The following is a 27928-nucleotide window of genomic DNA, read 5'->3' on the forward strand; positions in this document are numbered from 1 at the left end:
AATAGATAAAATTAATAGCTCCTTTATTAAATATTGAAATACTAAATAATCATATTTCCAATTAACAACTTTCAACTAACTGATAAAGTGTGTGATCTGTAGTCATAATAATTCTTAATGCAAACATACCACTTTAAGCATTTTCATTTAATTATCTAATAAGGGAATATATTATCATTGAAATCAAACTTTAAAATTATATTTTTATTACATAGGTTATAATAGTTATAATAGAAATAAACAATTGGCTGAAAATGTTTTTAGAGGGCTAACAATTGATTTGGAGTAATGGCCCAAACTTTCTAAGCAGGTCAATTTATCTGATAAAAAAACCCAGCAGTTTGATGACAGTTAAACAAAGTTATATTGGTGTTTCTTAATGTGCCTAAAAAAAAAATCCTCCAGTACAATCAGATCTTGACTATTTCCAGACTGATACTCTAAGTTGTAGATCACCCTAGCTCCATTTTTTCCCCCATTTTTCCTTACTAGCCTATTTCCTTGCCTATTTTTATCCCCTGTCAGCATTCCCATTGAGGGAATTACAACAAATCGATGTACCTTATTTCTAGTTGGGAACTCTAAAAAAGCTCCTGGTAGAGAAGGCCTTGAAACTACTTACTGAAAAAATTGCATTCTTTGAAGGTTTAAATTCATCATATTATTCTTAAACTTATTGTTATGCTACTAGGCATTCTTTTTACTCATGGCATTTAATTTGTCTCACCCTTACGAGTACAATTAATTCAGGTGACTTCGATTTGGTCTTTCCAGAATAAAAGTTTCTGCACTTTAAAGGCATATCTACTCTTCCAGATAGGAAGTTTGAAGGGAAAAGTATAAGGGTCAATCATATTAGAAATTCAAGTTCAATCTCAGTGATAAAAGTACAGATTAAAATATGATATTTTAATAATCTATTGGCATGAAAAAGAAGAAAATTATTATTCTTAATGAGGGTGAGTGACACAGTGATAGGAGATCATTCATGTTCCTCCGACAAAGTTGAAGAACCTTCCAAGAGAGAAATTTATATCAGGAGTCTGAAAGCACTGAAAACCTTTTGTCCTCATTCTGAGATTCTAGCCTAAGGAAATAAGCAACAATGTGGACATTTGTATTTATTGCACCACTATTTATAATAATAAAAGCTGGAGACTACTTACAAGTCTTACATTAAAAAATTATGGTACATTCATTGTTCGGTATATCATGTAGTTACTAAAAACTATGTTTCAGAAGGGTATTTAATAACATGGGAAAATTATCTTAAAATAAGTAGAAGGAAAAGGAAACAAAATTCTGGGTTTTAGTGTATGTGTATACTTACACATATATACTTTGATAGAAAGATAGATCATAGATTAGACAGATAGATAAATAGAGCGAGAAAGAGCAAGAAAATGAGAGCAAGAGCTAGAGAGAGAGAGAAATTTCAGTTTGGCCCCAGTAACAAAACTACAGCATAGGTAGATTTCTGTTTATGTATTTATTTATCATTATTTATTTTGCTCCAATAAATTCTAATGCAGTAAAAGTTTTATAAATAACAGATGATACAGAATATTATGGCTAATTTATACTATATACCATAGCAGTCATGATATATGTTTGTTGTCATACTTTATTATTATGCATAATCACTACCAGAAAACCAATAGAAATGAAATACACTTATTTCTCTGAGTAAAAGGAAATAAATACATTTTTAGACTAATATTAAGATTCTAAAATCGTCTGGTAGGCTGGTGTTAACAGTCACATGGCCACGAGACTTCCATGCCTTTGGTACAATTATATTCCAAAACTGGCTGAAGTCCACCATCTGTCTGATGTTTATCAATGATTGGCAGAGCAATGATTCCTATGAGAACTCATTCTCTTTAATTTCTGATTTGGGAGCTATTTTACTTAATTGAAAACTCTTATTTTACTAAAACAGATTAAACAAGACTGACTAAAAGATGCTCTCTTGATACAAACACTGTGGAACACTATTTGTCAGTATTTACCAAAACAGAACATATGCATGCCCTACGGCTATCAATTCCATTCCCGGATATGAACCCACCAGAAATTTGTACATATCTGTACCAAAAGCCATGTGCGAGAATGTCCAATGCAGCACAATTCATATTAGCCCCAAACAGGAAGCCATGCAAATGTCCTCAACAGTATATTGGAAAATTTGTGGTATAGTTACACAATGGAATACTCTTCAACAACGAGAGTGAACAAACTACTATACTCTACCCGACAATATAGATGAATTTCACAAACACAATCTTGAGTGCAAGAAGCCAGACAGAGAAGAGCATGTCCTGTGTGATTCCATTTATGTAAAGTTCTAAAATAGGCAAAACTAATTTATGTTGGATTCTGGACAGTGCTTACCTTGGAGTGAGGGGAAGAGCAGTTAGTTATTAGAAGGGGGCACAAGGAAGGGCTTCCGAGTGGTTGGTAATATTCTTGTGTCTTGTTCTGGGTGCTAGTAATGCAAGTGTGCTCACTGGGTGAAAATCACTGAGCAAATACATCTGATTTCTGGATATTTCTGTATGTATATTAACTCTTAAATAAAAGTTTAAAAATAAATTTTCTCTACTCTTTTTAGTATCACTTTGATTACACTTTAATCATTAATAATGATTTTCATTATTTCTAAATTAAAGGATTATAACTAAAAAAAAAAAAAGTCACATTATGTTTTATAAATTTCAACCAAATCTTAGATCTGGGTAAAAAGAATTTGATTTTCTTTAAATCGTAAGGGGCTCTACCACAGTGATGAAGAAATAGATGCTATGTGTATGAATGAGTTCTACTCTGACATAACAAGAAATAATAAAGGACCAATACTTGTTTTAAATGCAGAGAATTGTTCTGATTTTTAAGTCGTGTATGAAAAATGTCTTTAAGTGGCAGAACAAAGCAATTTTCTTCTCTAGACACCAGCAAACACCTTGGTGGTGACTGTTTTAACCAAGGTACAAATTAAGAACTGCAGTGAAAAGCAAAGAATCATTTGCTGCCTGGCCAAAATGTAATTAGCGCTGTGCTAAGTGCTGGGAATATTAAAAAAAAGAAAAAAAAAAAAAATCCTTGCCCTTAGGGAACTCAGAATCTAGTGTGAAAACCAGACAGGCATTAACTAGTTTCTAATGCAAATGCCTGGGAACTTCCCAAGAAAGGTCACTTAAAATGTGTTTTATTTCAGTAATCCTTGCTAAGCTGAAAAATCTCAGAAACTGGAAAAAATTGAGGAAATAACCTAAACACTTTCAATATCATATTCAAAAAAAAAAAAGATCTTTAAACTCTATCATACATATTTGCTCTTTAGAGACACTCCTTACCTCCCTCCTCTTTCTCATGGGCAGACTTTTGAAATATTGTTTGCTAAGTCAAAAGAATAATTGTTACACTTTTATTAGTTTCATATCACAAGCTTGTAAAATAATGAGTATCCCCAAAAATATGCTCAGTCTATGAATATTCAACATTTTAGAATTCTCCCATGATAAATGAAAGGAATTCAACTCAGCTTTCAGTGAGATTAGTATTTTGGATTTCTAAAAAACATTTCTTAACTGTGAGTGACAAGTAAAGAATTGGGTTTCTTTTGTGGCTAAAAGTCAAGAAACTGAAGTATCTAGTTTCAAATTGATCAAAAAGGTTATAAAGCGCAAAGGCTGCATTTAATTATTTTCTTTGTTTAAAAAGTAATTTCACACTAGACTGTATTAAATATGCTTTAATACCAAACTAACAAAAATAATCTCATTGACCAATCAAATTTTATATTCTCATAGACTTATTGTTAAATATGGCCTTAATCCCATTAGTTATTGTAATAGCCAAAAGTAAAATAAGGCATTTTATGTAAATAAGAACAAAAAAGCAGCTCTGATTACCAAAATAATCATATCAGGTGTTTTGTTTTGTTTTCTTTTTTTTTCCTGTTACTTGACAAATTTGATGTGTGTGTCAAAATGTAAATTTTTAGCATAGGAATTCAAGCTTGTAAAGGTGAATTTTTTTGGGGGGGTATTAACTGTTCTTTTCATATCTCCAAGAAATTAATACATTTTATAATGATAAACTGATATCAGTATCTCCTGTTTCTAGAGTTACTTAATCACCCTATATCTCTGTAAACAATTTCCGGGCAGATTAAATTTGTACACATCTGTTCAATTTCTAACCCTCAAATTTATTTTTGGTATGATGATTAATCAAGTTCATTTCAACTAAGTGTCTAACACTTGTGCCATTCTGAAACAACAGAGAAAGCCACCAACGACTCTGATTTTCACGCATTAATGAGCAGTTAGTATTTCATGTACATACCTTTTGGATAAATTTTCTGATTTCTCTGAATTTTCGATGGACAGGATGAAAAGGTTAATAAACCAGGTCAGTGAGTACTGGTACATGGGCTCGATGTTAGCTAAATCAGCAATGGAGAAGAACAGGATGCTGGAATGGACGGCGATCGGTCGATAGCCCATGCGGGTGGCATCAATCTTTTTCTCTGTCTCTTCGGCTACTTCCTGCTTTTGAGAAATCTCATCAGCCAAAGCCTTGGAGGAAGATAATATCTTAATAGCAGTTTCATCTTCTAATATATTGCCTTCTGAAGATGAAAGAACTTCTAAAATCTTGTCTTCTATTTCTTTTAACTGCCTAAAATAAAACACAATTTTCTCAAAAGTAAAAAAGGAATCATTTAAAAGCACTTCACGTACATGCTCTTTTATAGGAAATAAAGGCTCGTAATCTAAAGAAATGCATCACTTTGTGACAAATATCTGTAAGGTGATGTGGTATAATTAATTTCTTATCTGGCAAAATGTCATAAAGATGAGCCTTTCTGCTCCAGCTCTCTTTCTAATGATCATTTATGTGGTAACTAGAGAGAAATATGGTAAGGCAATCTACTCTGCCATCAAGCATCTAGTCCAGAGTGAACAGAAAGTATCACTCCATTTACTTTTTGAAATTTTACATGACTTATAGAGCTTTGCTCTTTCTACTATGATATATACTTTATGAGCAGAAAGTGGGAATGCAACATACTCATTCCCACTATGCTCAAGCAAAAACAGGTAACCTCGGTTACAAAATGAATATTCAAACTTTTGTGCTAAAGCTTTACTGAATAGTTGAAAATATATTGCCTTGACTTGTGCCAGGCCTTCTATTTGTTCCAAGGCCTAAGAACTTGCATGTAAAAATATACTCAGTAATGCAGCTTTCTAAATCAACACGGAAGCACTGAAATACCTTACATTTTCCTCTTAAATTTTCCCTTTTAGTGTACCTATTAAATCTAACAAAATAGATCCCTAAAATGTACTTTAATTCATTCTAAATAATCTTGAAACAGGACGAATTCATGTTTCACAATGTTGAAAACCTTTTGTTTTCAGCTCCTTGTAATATCAAGGCTTGTTTTTCCTCTTCAAGGTCCGGCCTTTCTCGTGCCACCACAATTCCCAGAAGCTGATCTTGCATTCCCTCTGAAGTTATCATGAAGTTTAATAATGTTACCTATAAATAAAAGAATTTACAAAAAAAAAAAAATGGCATTGTTATTTCCATTGGAAAGTCTCTGCTTATATGCTCAAGTTCTGATCTTAAAATAAGCTGTATTTAGTATAACAGCATATGTGAAAAGTGCAATTTAATTTGTGGGGACTATGATTAAAGACATAGGGAAGCACCATTATTTGATTAAAAACCCACTAATTTCTCTCCTGGACTGAAATGTGATACTTTAAAGTGTTTTGTTTGGTGATTAATTTATTCTCATTTCAAACTGGTCACATTTCTAACAAGGCTTTAACACCCAAATCGTTAAGAATCAGGTTGGAAAGTATCCTTCATATTGACTGGATTAGCTGATTCACATTTTAAAGATCCTAGTGGTGTCAAAGTAAAGGAAATCTTACAAAGTGAGATAAGAGAAAAAAGGACCCTGTGTAATTTACTTGTCATGACTAAACTTTCACAATATGATAATCAGCCACTATTGCAAACTGAGGAATTTACATTTCCATCATGTCCATCAAGATATTGTCCGCTAACACCTACTTCATCCAGGTACCTAACAGCTCTTGCAGGCAAATTGCTCTCTGTTTCCTATATCTTAAAATTTGCCCCTCTGGTTTTTGTCATAAATGTGTAAACATGCTCAGGTCTCTTCTTTCAAAAAGCAAATAACAAATAAAGAAATCACTCCCTTGCTCCCACAATTCCTTCCAGCTATGGAACTCTCTCTTTTTGCACCTTCACAACTGTATTTATTGAAAGCATTATTTATATATGCTTTTTGTCTGCACCTCATTTCATTTTTCAGCCTTCTACATACACTCTGTCCTCAGCTCTGCCTCCTCACACCCACCAATACACTCACCAAGAAACCATAGGAACTTTCTTGCTCTGATCACCAATGAACCCATAAGCCAATAAACACTTACTTGACCTTGGCTGAATTTCAAGCATTTCTTTCCTCAAGTGATGTCTTCTGTTTACTTTGCCTCATGCTGCTAATGCTTCTTAATCTGCTTTGCAGACAGCCTGCCCTCAAGTGTTGCGTCAAGGTCTGCTGCTGTGTCTTGGTCTTTACCTCCCAGTATTCGCTTGCCTTTTACTTGAGCTAAACTGAACTCATTGTGGAATCCCATTCATACTGGTGATGGACTGCACTTCAGATGTTTGTTCTTGGAGTGCCCTTCCCCTTGTTATCCACCATGTCAATGCCTATTAATCCGTCAACGTGCAAATCAAGTATTCCCTCCTCTTAGACATCTTTCTAGGTACTTTCTAGGCAATGTGTCCTCCCACTGCCCTCTAGGCTATTTCCTGCACTTCCTCAAAGGAGTCCTAACTCCCTAGCACACATTATTCCGTATAAATCATGGGCTTGCTTGCCTCTCTCCTAGAATGTAAATAACTAGCACAGGGATCATCTCTTCTTTTACTTTATGGCTATGGCCTGACACAAAGTAGATGCTCCCTAGGAACTTACTGAATGAACAATCAGAATGTCAGTGTTCTCGTTCATAGAATTGCTACCTGCTACTTCTGTTCCCTAAAATCTTAAGCATTTGCTGATGATTCCCCAGGGCATTTCATATAAAAGAATATCTACTATGAATCAGGCCCTGTGCTACAAAGAAGAATCAGACACAGCCTGGCACCCGCTCTTAAGGAGTTTTAGTACAGTTGGGGAAATAAGTGAAAACAACATCCTGTAGGATAAGGACTTGGAGAGTGGCATAAACAGAAGATGCTAGAGGAATGCAGACAAGGGTCACCTCAACCAGGCCAAGAGATCAAGGAGCTCTTCCCCAAGAAATGGAAGCCAGAATGGAACCTTACATGATGATCAGCAGTTAGTCAAGAGAAAGGTGGCAGCAACATTCTAGGCCAGAAGTTCTTACTCTTGGCTGCATATTGGAATCACCTGGGGAGTTTAAAAACCGCTGATGCCTGGGTTCCATCCCCAGAGAATCTGATTTAACGAGTCTGGAGTGCGGCCTGGGTACTAAGATTTTTAAAAGCTCCCAGTGTGATTTTTTAAGTTTTATTTTTATTAGAGAAGTTGTGAGTTTACAAAACAATCATTCCTAAAATACAGGATTCCCGTACACCACCCTACCACCACCACCCGCATTAGTGTAGAACATTTGTGATTAATGACAGTCCTTTTTTTTAATAAATCATAAGTTTTTTTACAATTGATGAAAGATTAAAACAGTCCTAGCATCCATTATTTACATTAGGTGTCCTCCCACATACCACCCTATTATTACCACCTTGTATTAGTTTTGTATATTTGTTATAATTCATGAAAGAACATTATGTTGTACCATCGTCCATAAGAGGGTTCACTGTTGTACAGTCCTATGTTTCAATTTTTATTCTAGTAATATATACATCTTAAAATTTCCTCTTTCAACCACATTCACCTGTATAGTTCAGTACTGTTGATCACATTCACAATAATTTGCCAACATCATCACCATCCATTTCCAAACCTTTACCATCAGCCTGAACAGAAATTTTGTACAGGAATGTTGGTGTCTCACACTTGAAAACACTACAAAAGTTTTAGCAACTACCACAAAACATCAGAGGTGACTACTCAGGTTTTCATCTTTGCCCTAATGAAGGGAGATTTCTAAATACAAAACACAGAAAACATCAATGAGCTCTATATATTACTGACACTTTTAGCTAAAAAGTTTGCATATATTTTATATTACATCTCACCCAGACTGGAACAGCTAAAAAATTGCTGTTTTGGGTATTCCAAAATCTGTGATTTAAAAAAAAAAAAAAAAGAGAACTTTAGAAATGGGAGAATTAGTAGAGAAAGAACAAAACAACCTACTGGGAAAACTACACATGGGTTGTAATTTACTCAAACACAACATACTCAGCTTATGAGAAAGATTACTTGCATTACACAAGTGTCATTCTTATTTTTATTTTTATGTTTTATTCTTCCCAAGGCTCTGCTAACCTATGAAGCACCTTGTATGGATTAGGAAAAGGTGCCATCTGTGTGCAGACTCAGCCTCGCATCTCACATTAAGGCCAACATTTGACAAAGAAGCTAGGGACCAGATTTCACCTTGCTCACCCACGTATTTGCATAGCGTACAAATTGCACAATCATGGAAGCTGCCCCACTCTTCCTCCTAAGGAAGAGCAATATTTCCCAAGCCCATAGGAGGGTTAGGAAAAAAGGCAGAATCTTGTTTTTCCCCTGATCTCAAAGAGCTCTTTAGCACTTTTGGTGGTTTTGCCTGTTTGGTAAATTGTTGGCATCGCCACTGCCCAGGAGTTTTCCTTCTGTCCTAACTGAAAGCAGGTAATGGTGTGGGAGAGGTTGCCGTCCTCTCTCTATTTTCCATCTTTGTCTTTTCATTCACGTATTCCCAGCTCTGGCTGCTGGGTGGGAGCCGTGGCATTTTGCATTTCTGCAGGAGCAGAGTAATTATGCTTTTTGTAGGAAAATCCCCTCCCTGCGGTCAGGAAGTCTAACAACTTCTTTTGGTACCCCTAGGATCATAAACCCTTCTTCCAGCCCTTCCAGGTGGGTGTCCTCTGACTTAAACTTTTCCCTTCGCTTTCCCCATGGGGAGTGGGGGGGTTGGGGGTGGTGGTGGAATGCAAGTATCGATTATATGGGAATAATCATAAATTTATGTAAGATAATATGCAATTCTTGAAAATGAGAAATTTGAAAAACTCATTAAACATTGTCATGTAATTCTCTACTATTTTTGGCATTTACTCGCAGAAAAACTGTAATTAAAACCTTCAAGAGATTTTCCGTGTTGGCATGAGAAACCAAGTGCACAGGTTCCATGGGCTTTAATCCAAAGACCACAGGCACAGAGTTGGCAAATGCATGTTTTACAGATTTTACTCAATTATTTACAGACACAAGGAGGTATTCATTACCTCATTAAGTCCGTTAACGTTGGATCTTTCAAAACCAAGATTTTTGCAAATCTAGCCATTTGTTCACAAATAAACATTTAAATAGCATACAAATATGGTTTCCTAATTTCATTTTCCTTTAGACTCAGAAGGATTATAGAAGCATATCATCCCTTGGGTGCTTTTGAAACAAACAGTACATGAAAGATCCTAAAAATAGGTTCAAGAGGAAGTATTTTAATTTGTAAATGAAAGCAAGTAACAGCCTATGTTTTCTAATCCCTGTTTAATCAATCCCAGCAATTAAAAATAATGGAGCAATAAAACACTCTAGGGATCTTAAAGGTTTTGGTACTGAAACATACATTGGTTTGCTCCCCACTGAATTTTATGACATCTACCATAACCAGTGATTAGTGAACTAAAAATTGTTTCTGTTAAGTGTGATATTTCTACATATTTTATTGAAAAGGTTTTCCATGTTATTTATTTTTTAAAAAATTATGGTAGCACAGCTTGGGGATTTGGTCATTTTCTTTGAAGCTTCATTCTTCTACATTGAAAAGTTGAATACTACTAATAGTTAACATATAACATTATGTGCTGGGCCTTATTCTAATTGTTCTACATAGATTAATTTATTTCATCCTCCCATAACTCTATGAGATAGCAGCTTTTATTATTCCCATTGTACAGATGAAGGAATTGAGGTACAGAGAGGTTAAACAAACATGCCCAGAGTCAAACAACTGGCAAATGACAGAGCTGGGATTCGATCTGAGGCAGTCTGACTCCTGTGTTCATGCTCTTCACTACTATTAGATACTGCCTCTCCTGACAGGTAAACTGATAATAGATAATTTTAGGTGTCTAGATAATACATAGTATTTTAATTGATGGAAGACGGCAGCCAAGAATTTCCATATTTTAACATTCTGCTTTTAAGATTAAGCTCAAGGGCCACTCCCCCCCCACCCCCATCTTCCTGGCACTCTCTGATGTCCAGTCTAAAGCGTGTCCCCTTTTTTAAGCTCTTCCCTTCTTGTAGCACCCCGATGATTTCCTAGTTATACAGCACAGACTCCTGGCATGCACTTCATTTAAACTGTAGACCACTTGAGAGCAGGCACCAGGTGTTACTAATCTTTGAGGAATCAATTAATGCAATTTTAGTCCTTCCTGTGCTTCTCTGCAGAGAGATGCTAATGTTAATTCAAATAATTCCAATAAAAGAGAGTGTTTGAACTCACTGGATAGATCTTGCCTCTATTTGTAAACTTCAAAATCTGAATCAATATTTCTTAATGTCCTCTCCTGGTTGCTTCTGTAAATTAAAGCCATCCCTCACCCACTCAGTTTGTTCACTCCACAAACACTTACCAAGCACCAACCAGAGCTAAGAATTGTGAATAAAAAAATGGCATAAGGCATAGTCCCTAAACCTCCAGGACCTCGGGTGCAGACCAAGGACCAAGTCATTTTAGTCATTGACTAAAACTTTAAACTAACTTTACTCTTTAAAGTCATCTTAAGCATTTGAAAAGAGCCCATGTTGAAAATAGTTCTTTTAAGTAATTATGTAAAATCAGATAGCAGCAAGCTTATTCAGAGAAAGAAGAACAGAATTCTGTTCTTGAATTCCAATTCCAATAACTGGCATATTATCATTTATTACAAAGAAAGAAGGTGAATATGTCATCTATTTTTAACAATGAAAATCTAAGAATAATATCAATTGTAGAAATTAGATTCTTATGGTCTTTTTTTCACAGCATACTGAAGGCTCCTTTATTACTTACACACACATGCAAAAGCAACATTTGGAAATCATTATAGCAATTTCAGAAAATGACAAAATCCATTTTCTTAGTCTCAGACAGAAAAAATTAGTCATTAATTGTAAAATTTGATTAAAGAAAGATTCATTATAGATACTGGCCTTTACTGATGTTTCAGGAAGATAATGAGGATTTCTTAGCTTGGTAGTAATATAAAAGCGGAAATCAGGCGCATATTCAATTGTAGCATCCCCGAGTCGAATACATATACTCCCACCGTGCTTAAAGGTCTGTTTTAACAGAAGAGGTTCCAGAACAGGATCTAGTTCTTCTCCAACATTTTCCAGCAACACTGGAGTAAAATCAGAAAAAGAGTCCATGTTATTTTAGATACTGACTGTAAGCATTCAACCCTCAAGTTCTTCCTGTTTTCTAGATTTGCTGCTGTTTCTGGTTGCCTTTAAAATTATTTTTGACTTCTAAGTATATTTCAATATTTTTAATACTACATTTTTAATATTTTAATACTAAAATTGTTTAATACTAAAATTATTTATCCTTCTAAGTATAAGGAAACAATTCCATAAAAATAACTGCATGTCTGTGGAGAGGGCTTAACTCACGGGTCTACCCGATTATCTTCCCTATTTCCGTAGTGCTTATCCATGTTCCTGCTCAGTGCTCCACCACCTGGTGAAAGCTAGGATTGCACTGTGTCCAAATAGGATGGCATCAGAGAAAAAGCATTTCTGTTTGTAGTTTCTTATGCTGTTACTCATAAAAAATCATAAAAGTAACACATGCTTATTGTAGAACATCTGGAAAATATGGGAAAGTATGAAGTAGAAATGAAAAACTACCTCTGATCAGATTTTCTTAATCTTTCTCTTTCTCCCTTCTCCTGAGTATTTTACATAATTGAATCATACCATTATATAGGTTAATGGAAAAATGGCACAAAACAATAAATACACAGTATGATAAATTTTGTTGAATAAATTATGTTTTTCTCTTCAGTATTTATTTATCCTTTTCTATACAGTTGAAACTAACATATGTAGTTTTGCATCCTAAGTATTTTGCTTGAATTACAGCATAAATATTTCCCCATGTTATAAAGAACTCTCATGCTTTTAATGACGTATAGTAGTCCATCATACTAACTTCCCCTCACTTATTTAACAAGTGCTTCATCATTGGATAGTTGGAGTGTTTCCTGTTCTCAATATTATAAATAGTACTGTTTACAAAATTTTGCATTTCCAAATATGTTCTTATGGAGAGCATTCTAGAATGGAAATACCTGGATCAAAGAGCAGAAAACTTAAGGCTCTTGATACATTGCTGAATCAAAACCTCATTTTGGTGTCTGGGGTGCTGTCATAGCCAAACGTGTACCATGGCATTTTGTAGGAATCCCTGAAGGGACTGAGCGTACAATTGTAACAGGAAGGGAGAGGCTCAGAATAGTGGGATAACAGCGTTTTTATCTTACTACAGCAAAAGTACAAAAGATTCTGGTTCTTCCTACAAGTACTCCTAGCTAAATGCATTTCCTAAAACTGTCTTCTTGTCAATTTCCATCAGTGCTGAGGGCTTAGTCAAAGCAGGATGCTGCATAACTTCATCTGCAAATATTTCAGTATGTATCTCTAAAAGATAAGAACTCCTTTTTAAAAATTGCCACATCTTAAAAAATGATACTTCATAATTTTATCAAATATCCATGCAGTGATGCATTAAAGTCTTACATATATAAGGGTTAGTGTCAGAACTTATTCCAGTTAATTGCAAACTCACTCTTCTGGATTTTGTTGTTGTTGTCGTTAAACTTACTTTTCATCTAGGTTAACTTTAGTTTCATTTCCAAACTATTTAATTCTGAAAGAGTTTAACATCTTCAGAACATTAGTATTCCTATCAGGGAACTAAGAGATGTCTTCTGGAGCCAAGTTTTGTTTTTCTGTAAAGTTTTGACTTTAAAGTCATTCTAAGGTTTAGTTTTGTTTCCTATTAACTCGTTGACTGGAACCACTACCCACTTATTTTGGTTCTTAGTTGTTACTTTTTTTAAAACTCTTTTATTAGTCCTAATAGTTTTCCTGTTAATTCTCTTTGGTTTTCTAGATAAGGTATATCGCCTTATATGATTACTTTGTTTCCTCCATTCCAAATGTTATAGCACCCTCATTGTTTCCTGCTGTAATGAATTGACAAGAATCTCCCTAACAATGTTAAACAATAATAGTGAAAATGGACATCAAGTTCTCATTTTCAATTTTTACATGATCAGATTTTTAGAACCTACTAATTGGCTAGACAGTTATGAATGAACTTAAATTCTGGTTATGAAATATAACATCTAAGTTGTTTAAGTTTTGCTTACTTTTATCAACAGTAATTATTTTTTGCATAAAATTTTATGTTTAAATAAATTCTCACTAAAAAGTCTTTTATAAAAAGTTTCATCCCCTACTCTGCTAATTTGTTTCCTAGTTTGAAATGTAATAGAGTGTCTATATTAGCATATAAGAATTTTCAAAGTTAAAATACACATTATAAAACAAACATTACAGACATGATGCCTTTTCATAAAGGGAAAATTCATTGCCTCCTTTGTAGAATCTAGTCTTAAACCTGTTAGGAATTTTTTCTGTTATCATCTCAATTTCAAAGAAATAAATTCTCGGTATTGAATATTTACTATTTTTATTAAAAGCTTGAGTGGGAAATGAAAAATATTCTAAACCTCAAAAGCAGAAAAAAGAACAGAAATTGATATGTACATGAATTTATCTAGAATGCATCCTTAATTTAACTATTTTATGTTAAATGTTTAACTCCTTAAACCTTTAATTAGATCAAAATATATTTTATGTTAAACTTGCAGAAGCAAATTCATGAGACAGCCTTCTTTTCATATGTCTATCAGAATCAACAATCTCTGGCTTATGTGGCCTCATTCCTCATTCCTGAATGCCAGCACATCACAGTATTTGCAAAGCTTATGGGAAACCAAGACTGAGGGTGCAGAAACATGCCTGCCAATGCCTTTGACTAAGGCCGATCACCTCACTCCAAGCAGTTATCATCAACCACAGAAATGTAAACAGAACCAAGTAATTTTTTCATACTTCTTTTTCATATAGGTCATTAACTGGTGTTCAATTTTTTAGTTATGAATTATCTACATTATCCTATGTGAAGCTCCAAATTAACAGAAAAAGTCTCTTCTGCATATCATGTGCAACTTTGTAGCATATTGTGTTCACAGTCTGAGCAATTACTGAAGACCTACTGTGTGCCTTGAAGTAGCCCAGAAGTAAGAAGCAAACAATTCTGTACATAATAATGACAACAGTGGAAGTGTGTAAATGTTTCAGTGGTGACACTGTAGGGGAAGTCGAGAGATGTTACAAAAAAAAGTGTTTGAGCTGTATCCTAAAAGATCAAATTTGAAAGAATTCACTGAGTGAGTGGAAGAGCACAGATGGAAGCTGAGTTGTGAAACATAACATGTTGGAAGTACTGCCTGGCCCCATAGTGCCCCTCACCTGCATCGTCTCATCCTCATCACACATGTAATCTCTGTCTTCCCCTTTAAACCAACAGGCTTCATGAAAGACACTAACAAATTTGTTTTGTTAGTGCTCTATTTTCAGTGCCTACCATGTGGACTGGTTAAAGTGGTTGCAAAATAAAGATTTTTTTAGGTGACTGGAAAAACAAATGAACAAATACATCACACCAGAAAACCTTTTGCATTGGTAATAAGCTATGCGCAAGGGGGAAAGAAAGTAAATGCTGGGAGATGAGTATAGAAACATAAGGAAGGTTCAGATATGAAAGATTTTGCCTTGAATGCAAAGTTATTTTCATACAGTCATTGGTAAGCCACTAAAAGATCTTTTATATGAACTGACTTCATCAGCAATATTTATATGAGTAAAATGCTATGCACGTTTTATCCACTAGTGTAGCTAATATGGCTGTACCTTTATTTTCCAGAACATTGGCTTTCAAACTGTTTTATTTATTTATTTATTTTTGAAGCAGCAAGGGGACTTTTTTTCAAAGAGGATCTTATGTTAAAATGCAACATAAACAAAGAAAGGAACACCTGCTCTGGTTGAAACAGAGGCAGGTGAGTAAAAAAGACTAAACCTCTGCGTTCAATCCAGTCAACCTTTGAGTGAGACAGATCAAAAGCCATTGTTCTTGAATATGTCAATATATAAAGATGAGTTCTTAAATGGAAAAGTCTTCCATAGCTTACGATTTTGAAACTGTAACAGTAACCAATTCTTTTACTTGAAGGTTAAATATAAAAATAGCTATAAAATCTGCCATCTGTTTCTCTTTCTATAAAGAGATTGATACATTTAAAACTTTTTGCTTCTCTCTGATGATAATGTTAGAAGGCATAGTAAATAATCATTAGCCATTTTAAAAGTATTTCATTCCAAGCATTAGGTAAATCAACTGAAAGATAATCCTGTGTAACAAAGTAAGCACTGGACCAAAGCAGAGGACTTGGAGGCTAGTTTTAGCACTCCCTTAACTAGCTATAAAATTTTGGTTACACCATTTAACTACACTCTGTAATACCTCACGTACATCTTGTTAATAAAATGAATTACTATTGGATTTTGCACATTTATGGCTACACTCAAAGTAAGAAATAAATTTTCAGCCATCACCCAGAGCATTCACACACACATAAAGCTTACAAAACTTTCATGAATCAATACTTACCCTTATATTCCATGCTATGTAGCCTAAGATTTTCTGTTCTTTCCTATTGCATTTTATTTTGAAAATACTGGTCATGGGCCATTAAATTGTTTTTTTATGCCATGGTTGTGACCCATGGTTTGAAAAACACTAGATGGAAAATCTCTATGACCCTTTTCTCTCCAAATTGATGTAATTCTAACAAAAAGATAAGTGACTGAGATCACAGAAATTGCCCAAATGACAATCACATGGTTGGATGCTCAACAAAATATTTGCAGAATTATGATGCAATTTTATCAAATGTTTTTTAACTATGTGAAAGAAATTACTTAAATATTTCAAGGATATCTAAGGTGCCAACTCCATCATCTGTGCTATTCCTATTATACAACTCTATTAAATAATATGGTACACATAAACTGCATAGTAAATGCTTAATAAAAAAACCTAAGATAATTGATCCCCCATCAGACTCTGCTGTAAGTACCCAATATTTAGTAATGTAGTTCTTCCTCAGACTGTAAGGTCAAAGAACAGATGGAAAGCTGGGTCTTATAAATGTAACTGAACCAAGCAGTGAATGACATAAACAGGTAAGTAGTCTGGCTTCAGAGCAAGTGCTTCCAACAATCAGAGAACATACTGCTTCCAATAGGGTGAGTGATGTATGTCATTTTCTATTTTTATTAGTTGTATATGCGTCTGATCTGTCTCCTAAACAAGAAAGATATCTGAACATAGGAACCATGCCCCTCCTTTTTTGGTAGCTCCCATAGTACCATTCTATGCTCTATGAACACCCGCTGATTGAATGAAATACTGTGTGTGCATCTTTGTGCCCACATACATACACTCGTCATTTTGCAGGTATACTTAGATTTTTTTTCATTTCATACTTACTTTAACAGAAGCTACGACTGTAACCAACATTTTAAAGACTAACTCCTTATTCATATACTAAATATAATATCTATAAGATTATCTGGTATATTTATCATGCTTCTTCCGTGTAGTACTAGCTCTGATTGCAACTGGGATTTGTCCTGGGGCTAACTATGTTGTTATTTCATAAGTTTCTCCATTTATTTGGTAAAATGAATAGCAAAAATTTGATAGGTAGCATGGATTTAAAACATGACTAATAACCCCAGTTTATTCATCATAATATTCTGTTGAGTTTTTTTTTTGTTTTGACATGTGATTTTTTTTGTTTCGACACCTTGTCATTTTTCTAATCTCTCCATTGTTGATGGCCAATCATAGCCAGTCATGTAAAATCTATACTCACTTCTGTGCCATTTTTGTAGGATAAGTCGAAAAAGGAACAGATAGATAATTGGACTGATTTATTTTGGGTTACGATACTTTTGGCATAGCAAGTGGCCCTTTCAACTGCAAAAGTAGAGATATAATGAGAACCAAAGAATGGCAAACAAAGCACAAAAATTAAATCAGAGGAAGCATCACAAATGAATATTTAGACTGAGAAAATGTCCCAATCTATGGGGACTATATTGAGAACTCTTTAGGTGCTCATTTGATTATTTATCCATAAATAATGAAAGACAATAAAAAAGTTGCCATTTAAAACAAATCAGACACAGTTATCTTTTAAAGAAACGGCCTACATAGTTTTGGGTCAATTGTGCCCTCTCTGGACATTTCCATAATGTATACTCATTATTCAGCTACATACCAGGAGTACCAAACTGGATGCAATTTTCCAAAGCCCTGGCATAGTCAGGATCATTTAATTTAATTACATGAAGACTATTGGCTTTTTCCATGTTCTTGATCCATTTATTAGCCTGACCTTGAGGATCTATCATCAGAGGCCATCTTCTTGCATTCCTGAAAGGAGAAGGAAAGACCATCCTAGTCAAGCCATGATTTTATCTCTACTCTGTTTAATCATGTGCACATAACATTCCTACGGTTTATCCTTTCTAGTATTTGCTTAACATCCCAACTTCATATGAAAAATCACTTTATTGAAACAAAGACATTTTAGATTGAGCAATTAAGAACAGCAACTATAAAAATCATCTGGCAAACTTAGTCTAAGCCTTTTCCTCCTTTTAGGAAAATTAAAATTCTTTAAACATCAAACTATACTTTTGAAAACATTCACCACTTCTGCTAATTATGTCACAATGATATCCATCAAAAAGACTGGATTGGAAATCAGAAAACTCCAGTAGGTCCAGCCATTAATTAATCATGTGATTTTGGGCAAGTCACTTTATTTCCTCAGTTCTACCTATTATCATTAGTAGAAATGGAAAAGAGAAAGGATTGGAACATCATATTTGTCTTGGAAATCTAGACAATAAAAGATGTAACAGTCTAAAGAAAGGGTGAAAAACATAATTTTATATAATGTAACATTCATGATAACCATGGACACAATGTTAACATAATGGTTCACCCAATCTTTGTTTCAAACATCTGTATATTTAATGTCATAGATGTAGCTCATCACATATTTGCCTAGTGATTTGGAGCTTCTTGTAGACAGGGATAGATTCTCTGAAGGCCAGATTTTTGCCCTATGGGAGAGCTCATACTTATTGCTTTTTTTCTCCTCCACATCTCTCTTTTATGTTAAGGGCAAGAGAATGTCCCATGAGAAACCTAGCTTATTTTCCAGGGTGTTCCCTTTGCTGTTGTAGGGTGAAAACACAGAAGAGTTAACCAGTATCTGCCACCATACTTTGGCATGTATGAAATGTAATCAGTATTAAGAGTCCTGTTTCCTAAAAATAACATCATGTGCTTCAAAAAGTGGGCACAGCAAATTCATGCAGAGCATCATAAGACCCTGAGGAGAAAATAAAAGGTGACTGGAATAGCAATAAAAAAATAGGTGGGGATGGAATGGGATTATTATATGTTAAACCCCATCTCATTATAATATAAATTTAGAATTGGGTAATGTATTCTCTGAAATAGAAGTAAATATATTTTTTTAGCACATTAGTTAGAGCCGGATACAAAACATGTAGCTTACATGATAAAGGAGATAGTCTCATCCTTCAATATCAGCATTATAGAACATTATATTTAGGAAGGAAAGAGACCAAAAGATTAGTATAATATCTTAGATGCAATCAATGAATGAAAAGAGAATTCTTATACATAAGAAACTGAAGGGCGTGAAAAGAGAAACTGGAAAAGAATAAAAATTATAAATATGTAAAAGTTTTTATTCTGTCACATTTTAGAAATATTTTTAAGTTTGGAGGATTATGTGTGAGTGTCAAGCAGCATTTATACTTCCCTAAAGAAACAGGATGACTCACCTTTCCTTCGGTTGCCTCCACGCTTTTTAGCCACAATACCCAACTCATGTTTCTTTATCCAAAATGTACTGCTTCCCTTTCCTTTCATGTTCACATCCTACGCATGCTTCAGCTTCAAGGTCAGCTCAAATGTGAAGTTGTTCATAAAGCCTCTTTTGATCTCCTTTCCCTCTGAACTTTTTTAGCAAATCATCCACATCACATTTATGGTACTTTCATATAATGATAATATTCTATCATGGCAATTCTAAAATTTTTGAACTGCACCACTGAACTAAATTGTTTACTCTTTGAGGAAAGGATACATACTGATTCTTGTTTATCTTTTTTCCCTAGATCAAATAAAGTTTGCATGTATGAAATGGAAACAAAAAAACAAAACATCTGGCAAACGCCACGGTTGCTAACATGACCACAGACATAGGGGACTGGTGGTTTGATGGGTTGAGCCCTCTACCATAGGTTTTACCCTTGGGAAGACGGTGGCTGTAAAGGAGAGGCTAGGCCTCCTTATAATTGTGCCTAAGAGCCTCCTCCCGAATGCCTCTTTGTTGCTCAGATGTGGCCCTCTCACTCTAGCTAAGCCAACTTGAAAGGTGAAATCACTGCCCTCCCCCCTATGTGGGATCAGACACCCAGGGGAGTGAATCTCCCTAGCAACATGGAATATGACTTCCGGGGAGGAATGTAGACCTGGCATCGTGGGACAGAGAACATCTTCTTGACCAAAAGGGGAAGGTGGAAGGAAATGAAATGAGCTTCAGTGGCAGAGAGATTCCAAAAGGAGCCGAGAGGTCACTCTGGTGGGCACTCTTACGCACAATTTAGACAACCCTTTTCAGGTTCTAAAGAACTGGGGTAGCTGATGGTGGATACCTGAAACTATCAAACTACAACCCAGAACCCATGAATCTCGAAGACAATTGTATAAAAATGTAGCTTACAAGGGGTGACAATGGGATTGGGGAAGTCATAAGGACCACACTCCACTTTGTCTAGTTTATGGATGGATGAGTAGAAAAACAGGGGAAGGAAACAAACAAACAAACAGACAAAGGAACCCAGTGTTCTTTTTTACTTCAATTGCTCTTTTTCACTTTAATTATTATTCTTGTTATTTTTGTGTGTATGCCAGTGAAGGTGTCAGGGATTGATTTAGGTGATGAATGTACAACTATGTAATGGTACTGTGAACAACTGAATGTACGATTTGTTTTGTATGACTGCGTGGTATGTGAATATATCTCAATAAAATGAAGATTAAAAAAAAAAAAACACATGTTGACTAGATTGAGACAAATTCGTAAGAGTGGGCAAGTTTCCCTTCCTTTCTCCCTGCCAACATTCCTCAAGAGTAGTTTATGCTAAAAAAAAAAAAAAAAAGAATTTAACAGTTTTGTGAAACCCCAAATACTAAAGCATCACCAGTTTTGTTTATATATATGTTAAGCCCAGGTTCCTCCCAAACTCCAGCCATTTTCCCAGAGTTTATGAAAATTTAGCTTCAGAGTAAAGCAGGCAAGTATACTTATTAAAAGTAGAGAAAACTAGACACACAGAGAGAGAGATTGGGAGGAAGAGACAGGAGGTGACTTATTGTCACTAGTCTCTATTTGGGTTGATGGAAAGGTTTAGTAATGTATGGTGCTTGTGATGGCACAACATTGTGAATACAATCAACAGCAATGAATGTTATAGTTGAATGTGGTTAAAAGGGGGATGTTTAGGTTTATATGTTACTAGAACAAAAATTTAAAAATAGAAAGAGGACAATACAACACAGTGAACCATAATGCAAATGATAGACAATAGTTAATAGTATAATTATAAAATGTTCTTTCATGAATTGTAATAGATATACCTCATTAATGTATAATTTAAATAATAGGGTGATATGTGGGAGCAACTGTACTTTATGCATGAGCTTTTCTGTAAACCTACTACTCTAATACAACAAATGAAAAAAGTAATAGGATTCAGATAAAAAAGGGGGAAAAAGATTTAAGGGGATGATTTACAGAATAAATAGGAGAAAATAATTATTGTGTATCCACAGCTAAGTGGTCCTATTTTGTGGTTTAGCTTATGTTCCTTGGCTTCTTTTTATATTCCAGTCACTGTACTGTGTTTACATAGAAAATATAATTTAATCTTTATAATAATCTTATTAGATAGATGAGGAACTGATGTTAAAGGAGTTTCATAAATTTGCCTAAAGGTAAGGAAGAATCCAATGCAGTCATATTCCAACCAGGATTGGCTGAAGATGGGAGAATAGGCACAGGCTGTGGATTCAGTGTTTCAATGTTTGGGGAATAACTGAAAATAGGAGAAAAAATATAAGGATGTAATATCTCACACTTTCTTCTGTGTTTTAGGCTCAGCTAACTTTGACTGTTGTTATTCTCATAAATATGATACTGATGTTTATAAAACCACATAAGTATATTGGACTCTAGAAAATACATGTCTACAACTTTGGAACTTCTGACATGCAAAGAAGGAATTTCTAGTGGGAGAAGCAGCTCAGGTAAAAATTTGATACTGGGATATTAATGCATTTAAAATCTCACTAATTCCCTATCACTGTTTTAGAAAGCATCTTATGATTAAATTTCAGACATTTCTTCAGAAGTACTTCATGGCCTATTTTATTCATGGCACAGTGCTCTTCTTTATACCTTATACTCTGAGGACAGTGCCTCACTGAACAAGGTCCCTAAAGTCATTAATCCATTGAAGGAGTTGAGTTCATATAAAAATGCAACCATACAGAGTAATAAATGCTGTGTTAATTTGCCAGGTTGCTATAATAAATACCACAGACTGATTGGCTTCACCAACAATTTATTGTTGGCAGTTTGGGAGGCTAGCAGTCCAAAAGCAAGGTATTGGCAGGCCCTGCCTTCTCTGATGTCTGTCAAGTCCTGGTGGTGACTCACAGACATAACAGCCCCGAACCTTGTCACATTCACATGGCAATCTGTCCTCCTCTGTCTCTACTTCTGGCTTCTAATTCTCCTGCTCAGTCATCTGTGCCTCTGTCTAGCGTCAGGGGTTCATTTCTTTACACTTCATACCTATAATCTCCATTAGAAAAGGACTGAGCCTAATCAGGTCCTGATTTAATAGGTTTGGGCTTCATCAAGTTACCTCCTACTCAATTAAGTGTATAGGGACAGGTAATAGTGTAAAAGTAAAGAGGACTTAAGAAAAGAATTCATCTTTAACACAGTTTTACTAAAAGAGCACTTAAGCTAAAAGAAACAAGTTTACAATGTAAAAATTAATTGATACATTACCAAGAGAGGGAGCCCCCACTCCTCCAGACACAGCTGGTTTTGAGACTGGAAGAGCTCCTTTTTGTTTGAGTTACAATTTATAGCATCTTGATTTAGAGTAACTTTAAGTTATAGTCTATTTTTATGTTAAATGATGCTTCATGAACATGAATATCTCATTTGAAGCATCTTCATCCATGAGTGTCAAGATCAAAGGAGGGTATCCACATTATCAGAGACTTAGCCTTGAATGCCTATAAAACTCTACTGATAATATTTTTACTAATTAAGCTGTCATTTCTATAAGAGCAACATAATATACCTTTACTTGCATAAAGACTAAAAATTGTAAAAGAGATTACTGTTACTTGTTTCTAACTTATTAATATAGTTTTTTCATTTCATTCGATGATTATTTAGCCATTTCATCATACTGATAAACATATATTTGATTAGGACTGTACTTAACCTTGCTACATTATTTATGACTTATTTATGGTTAAAGTAACAGCTGCAGCTCCATCCTGTTTTCACAGGGGACTAGGCGATTGAGTGTTATCTATATGTAAGAAGGTTGAGAGGGCCTTTCTGCTTTCTTGAAAATAGTCACAGGTTTTTTTAACTGTTTAGCTCCTCCTTCAAGTTCTAATATGGGACTTGAAGGATATGAATCATCTGTCCCAGTTAATGTGGGGAGGCCTTTCCACTTTTCGTCATTTGGAAATTGTACTTGAGTGTTTTTAGGTAACAGTTCTCTTAAATATGCTTCTATATCAGCATAATAACTGGTTCTTTTTTTGGTATACAAAAGTTACCCAAAACAACAGTTTGCTCTTTAGGCATATGTTTCTTTAACATTTTTTCAAAGCATGTTACTGTATCATTGATAGCAAAAATTGAGGATTGATATGGATGTATATTACAGTCTATAGCATATAACATAACTACATAACTGCCATTCTTTAAAGGAATAAATTCTAAGTAAGAAGATGAAATTTCTTTTCCAGTTACTGGATGTTTACTTCCAGTTTTATTGCCACAAGTTTGATGTAGATTAAGTTCTTCACAAATAAGCTAATCTCTTTGTTCACATCTTTTAGGCTGTAAAGAATAAAACTAAGGACATTATTGACTCATATGTATATAAGGTTGATGTATCTTTGTTAAAGTAAGCTGAGTTCCTGTTTTTACTAAATGCCCAATGTTTAATACTTGCCAGTTAGTATAGAACACTTTGTTAGGTAGAATCATTTGATAATAAATCCCTATTTCCCAGATTAAAAAAAAAAAAAACAAAAAAAAACTGAATTACTCAAGAGGTTATCCTTACATGGAAAATGCTGGTCCAAGGAATACCACTTCAAAACCAGAGGGAAGAACTTCCAGTGCTGACCAAGATGGAGCAAACCCATGATAGCCTATCTTGTTCACTGTCTCTTCCAATCTGTGTATGCATGGAATGCATTCAAAGAAATATCACAAAGACTTTGAACCGTGATATAAACCACTGCTCAAGTCCCAGACTAACCCTTGTGTAATATATACTGAGGAGCAGATCCAAAGTCTTCTGAAATGGAACTGACATGGAAAACATCACCCACAGAAGACAAGACAAAAATTGTGGTCTGAACCTACATGAGATGACTGACTGCAAAAACAAAAGGTATTCTTTGTCAGAGGAATTTAGTAAGACCCAGAGTCTCATATTCATAATATCCAGGATGCAATGCAAAATTACTTGATGTAAAAAGAATCAGAATATATGATTAATTCTCAAACAAAAAGCAAGATGTGGGGCTTACCAAAAATAAAATACAATAAAATAAAACTTTAAAGTAGTTATTATAATCTTCCTCCATGAGGTAAAGGTGAACATTTTTGAAATAAAAGGAATGAGGAAATTTCTCAACCAATAAATAAAAAGTATAAAAAAGAACCAAAAAGAAATTTTAGAACTAGAATATATAATATCCAAAATAAAAATTCTTCTACGTAGGCTCAATATCAGAAAGGAAATGGTAGATGAATAGGAATGATCCAAACACAAAAGTAGGGAGGGAAAAAAAAGACTTTTAAAAAAATGAACAGAGCCTCAAAGACCTATGGGACAATATTAAAAGGTTTAACATTCATTTCATTGGGGTTCCAGAAGGAGAGGAGAAAGAAATAGATGCAAAAAACATATTTGAAAACATAATGGCTGAAAATTTCCAAAATTCAGTGAAATAAGTTTACAGTTTCACAAAGATCAGCAAACCTCAAAAAGGAGGAAAAAACAAACAAAAAATACAAACCAGACACATCATAGTCAAATCACTGCAAACCAAAGATCTGAAAACAATATTTTGAAAGCAGCTAGAGAAAAACAATATATTACACTAGGAACAATTAGTCAAATGACTGTAGATTTGTCATAACAAATCATGGAGCTAGAACACAGTAGAACAATGTCTATAAGTTTGAAAGAAAAGAACTGTCAACCCCAGAATTCTATATACACCAACAATAGACTTCAGGAATGAAGGCAAAATTAAAACATTCTCAGGTGAAGGAAAACGAAGAGAAATCTTTGCCAGCTGGCTTGCTTGAAACAAATTCTAAAGGAAGTACTCCAGTCGAAAGGGAAATGATACCACAAGAAAACTCTGAACTTCAGGAAATAAGTAAGAGACACAGAAATGGTAAAAATCTTGGTAAACATAATAGACTATTTCTCTCCTCTTGAGTTTAAAAAAAAGTATGAATATTGAGATGAAAATGTTAACATTGTCTGGGAGACAGGGGTTGCAATATACGCAGATATGATATAGGGAAGGGGCCACTAAAGGGACTCATATGGTTGCAAAGCTTCTAAATTTTATTGGAAATGGTAAAATATTAACTCTGAGGTCAATGGTAAATTTTGCACTACAAATAATGCAAAGAGATAAGCATAGATGAATTAAAATGGAATGCTAAAAATAGTGGATAATTTAAATAATCCAAAAGAATGAGAAACGGGAAACAAAACGGAGAAACAAAAATTGACATTTATAGAACCTTCTGCCCAATTATAGCAGAACACATATTTTCAAGTGCACATAAAACATTCACAAAGATAGAATGTATTATTCTATGTCATGAAACAAACCTTAACAAATTTAAAACAATTGAAATAAAAAAATATGTTCTCTGAACATAATGGAATTAAATGAGAAATTTAAAAAACAATAACAGAGAGATATCTTGAAAATCCCCAAATATTTGGAAATGAAGAAACACATTTTTAAGGAATCCATGGGTCAAGGAAAAAGGCTCAAAAGAAATGATAAAACATTTAAAGTGAAATAAAAATGAAAATAAAACATCAAAATTTGCGGTATGCACCTAAAACAGTGCTTACTGAAAATTTAATATCATTAAATGCATATATCAGTAAAGAAAAATCTCTGAAATCAATAACTTAAGCTTCTATCTTAGGAAACCATAGAAAGAAGAGCAATTTAAGCCTAAAGCAAGAAGACAAGAAATAATAAACATTAGAGCAGAAATCAATGAAATTAAAACAAAGACAATAAAGCAAATGAATGAAACCAAAAATTGGTTCTTTGATAGGATCAATAAAGTGATGAAACTAGCTAAACTGACCTAAGAAAATACAAAAATGACACAAATTACCAATAAAAAGAATGATAGAGATTCTCTTGGCAGATTCCACAGACATTAAAAGGACAATAAGGAAATACTACGAACAACTCTATGCCCATGCGTTAAACAACTTAGATGAAGTGCACCAATTTCTTGAAAGACAGAAACTACCAGAAGTCACTTAAGAAGAAACAGATGGCCTGAACAGTCTTATAACTTTTTAAAACACTGAATTCATAGATGAAGCCTCCCAACAAAGAAAACTCCAGGCACAGCTAGTTTCTTGGTCATTTCTACCAAATATTTAAGGAAGAAATAATTCTAATTCTATATAGTCTCTTCCAGAAAACAGAAGAGGAAAGAACACTTTCCAAAACATTTTATGAAGCCAGTGTTACCCTGATATGAAAATCAAGACAGATATTATAAGAAAACACAGATCAGTATCTTTCATGAACATAAATGCAATAATCTTCAAAAAATATTAGCAAATTGAATACAGAAACATATTAATAGGTGAAAGATAATGACCTGATAGGGTTTATCCTGGGAATGTAAGCCTGGTTTAATATTAGAAAATCGACTGGTATAATTCACGATATTAATAGACTAAAGAAAAAAAAAAACCATAGGATCATCTCAATGGAGACAGGAAAAGAATTTGACAAAATTTAGCATCCATAATGATAAAAACTCTCAGCAAATTAGGAATAGAAAAGAATTTTCTTTATCTGAAAAAGTTTACAAAAAACCTCTAGCTGGCTATAGATCTTGGTGGAAAGACTAATGGCTTTCCACTGAGATTGGGAAAACAGGCAAGGATGTCCAATTTCATTACCCCATTCAACATTAAAGTGGAAGTTCTTGCCAGTACAATAAGTCATGAAAGAGAAAGAAAAGGTATGCATTTTAGAAAGAAATTAACTGTCTTTATTTTCAGACAGCATGATTGTCTATATAGACTATGCCAATGAATCTCAAAAAGAGGCTCCAGAACTAATAAGTGAGTTTAGCAACAATATTAAAGGCTAATGTTAAACAATCAATTGCTTTCCTATATACTACCAATGAATGGTTGAAAATCAAAATATTAAAAAATAACTGTTTACAATAGCACACAAAATAAAATAGGTATAATGCTAACAAAACACTGGTGAAAGAAATCAAAGACCTCCTGAATAAATGGAGAGATGAACTATGTTTATCGTTTGGAAAACTTAATTCTTCCCAAATCAATCTATAAATTCAACGTAGTCCCAATCAAAATCCCAGGAGGATATTTTGTACATATTTACAAGCTAGCTATAAAATCTAAAATTTATATTAGAAGGTAAAAACTAGACAATACAATTTTGAAAAAGAAGAGTTGGAAGTCTTACACTACCTGATTTCAAGATGTAATATAAATCTTCTATAATCAAGGCAATCAAGTATTTTATGGCATGATAGACAAGCAGATCAATGGAACACAGTAGAGTCACCCAACTGATTTTCAGCAAAGATGCAAGGAAAAATAGTGTTTTCAAAAAATTATGCTGGAGCAATTGAATATCTACATGCCATAAATATATTTACACACACAGACATTGCTCAATACCTAGCTAAAAACTGCATCAATCTTATTTTCCCCAAACAACATCTTCCAAGTAACATCTTTTAATTCAAAGACAGGACAATGTTGTGACTTCAGTTCATAAAATTTTTTTTAAAGATTAGGGCAGTCCATAGAATAGCATATCAGATG

The 27928-nt window shown here is 34.1% G+C and overlaps 1 protein-coding gene across 5 annotated transcripts in view; it reads right to left on the reverse strand.

Moving 5' to 3' along the window:
- Positions 1–27928, reverse strand: part of DNAH7 (dynein axonemal heavy chain 7) — a 371530-nt gene that overhangs the window by 109521 nt on the left and 234081 nt on the right. For all 5 annotated transcript variants that reach the window (XR_005218999.1, XM_037850664.1, XM_037850667.1 and 2 more), the window contains 4 exons: positions 17671–17825; positions 11399–11589; positions 5420–5553; positions 4351–4686 (listed from right to left, as the gene is read on the reverse strand). Coding sequence is in view for 4 of the 5 variants with exons in the window: in XM_037850664.1 (XP_037706592.1) it covers positions 4351–4686; positions 5420–5553; positions 11399–11589; positions 17671–17825 (816 nt within the window). In the remaining variant the exon portion in view is untranslated. The remainder of the gene's footprint in view (positions 1–4350; positions 4687–5419; positions 5554–11398; positions 11590–17670; positions 17826–27928) is intronic.

Source organism: Choloepus didactylus, chromosome 9 (assembly GCF_015220235.1).
Source record: "Choloepus didactylus isolate mChoDid1 chromosome 9, mChoDid1.pri, whole genome shotgun sequence".
Lineage (NCBI taxonomy): Eukaryota > Metazoa > Chordata > Mammalia > Pilosa > Megalonychidae > Choloepus > Choloepus didactylus.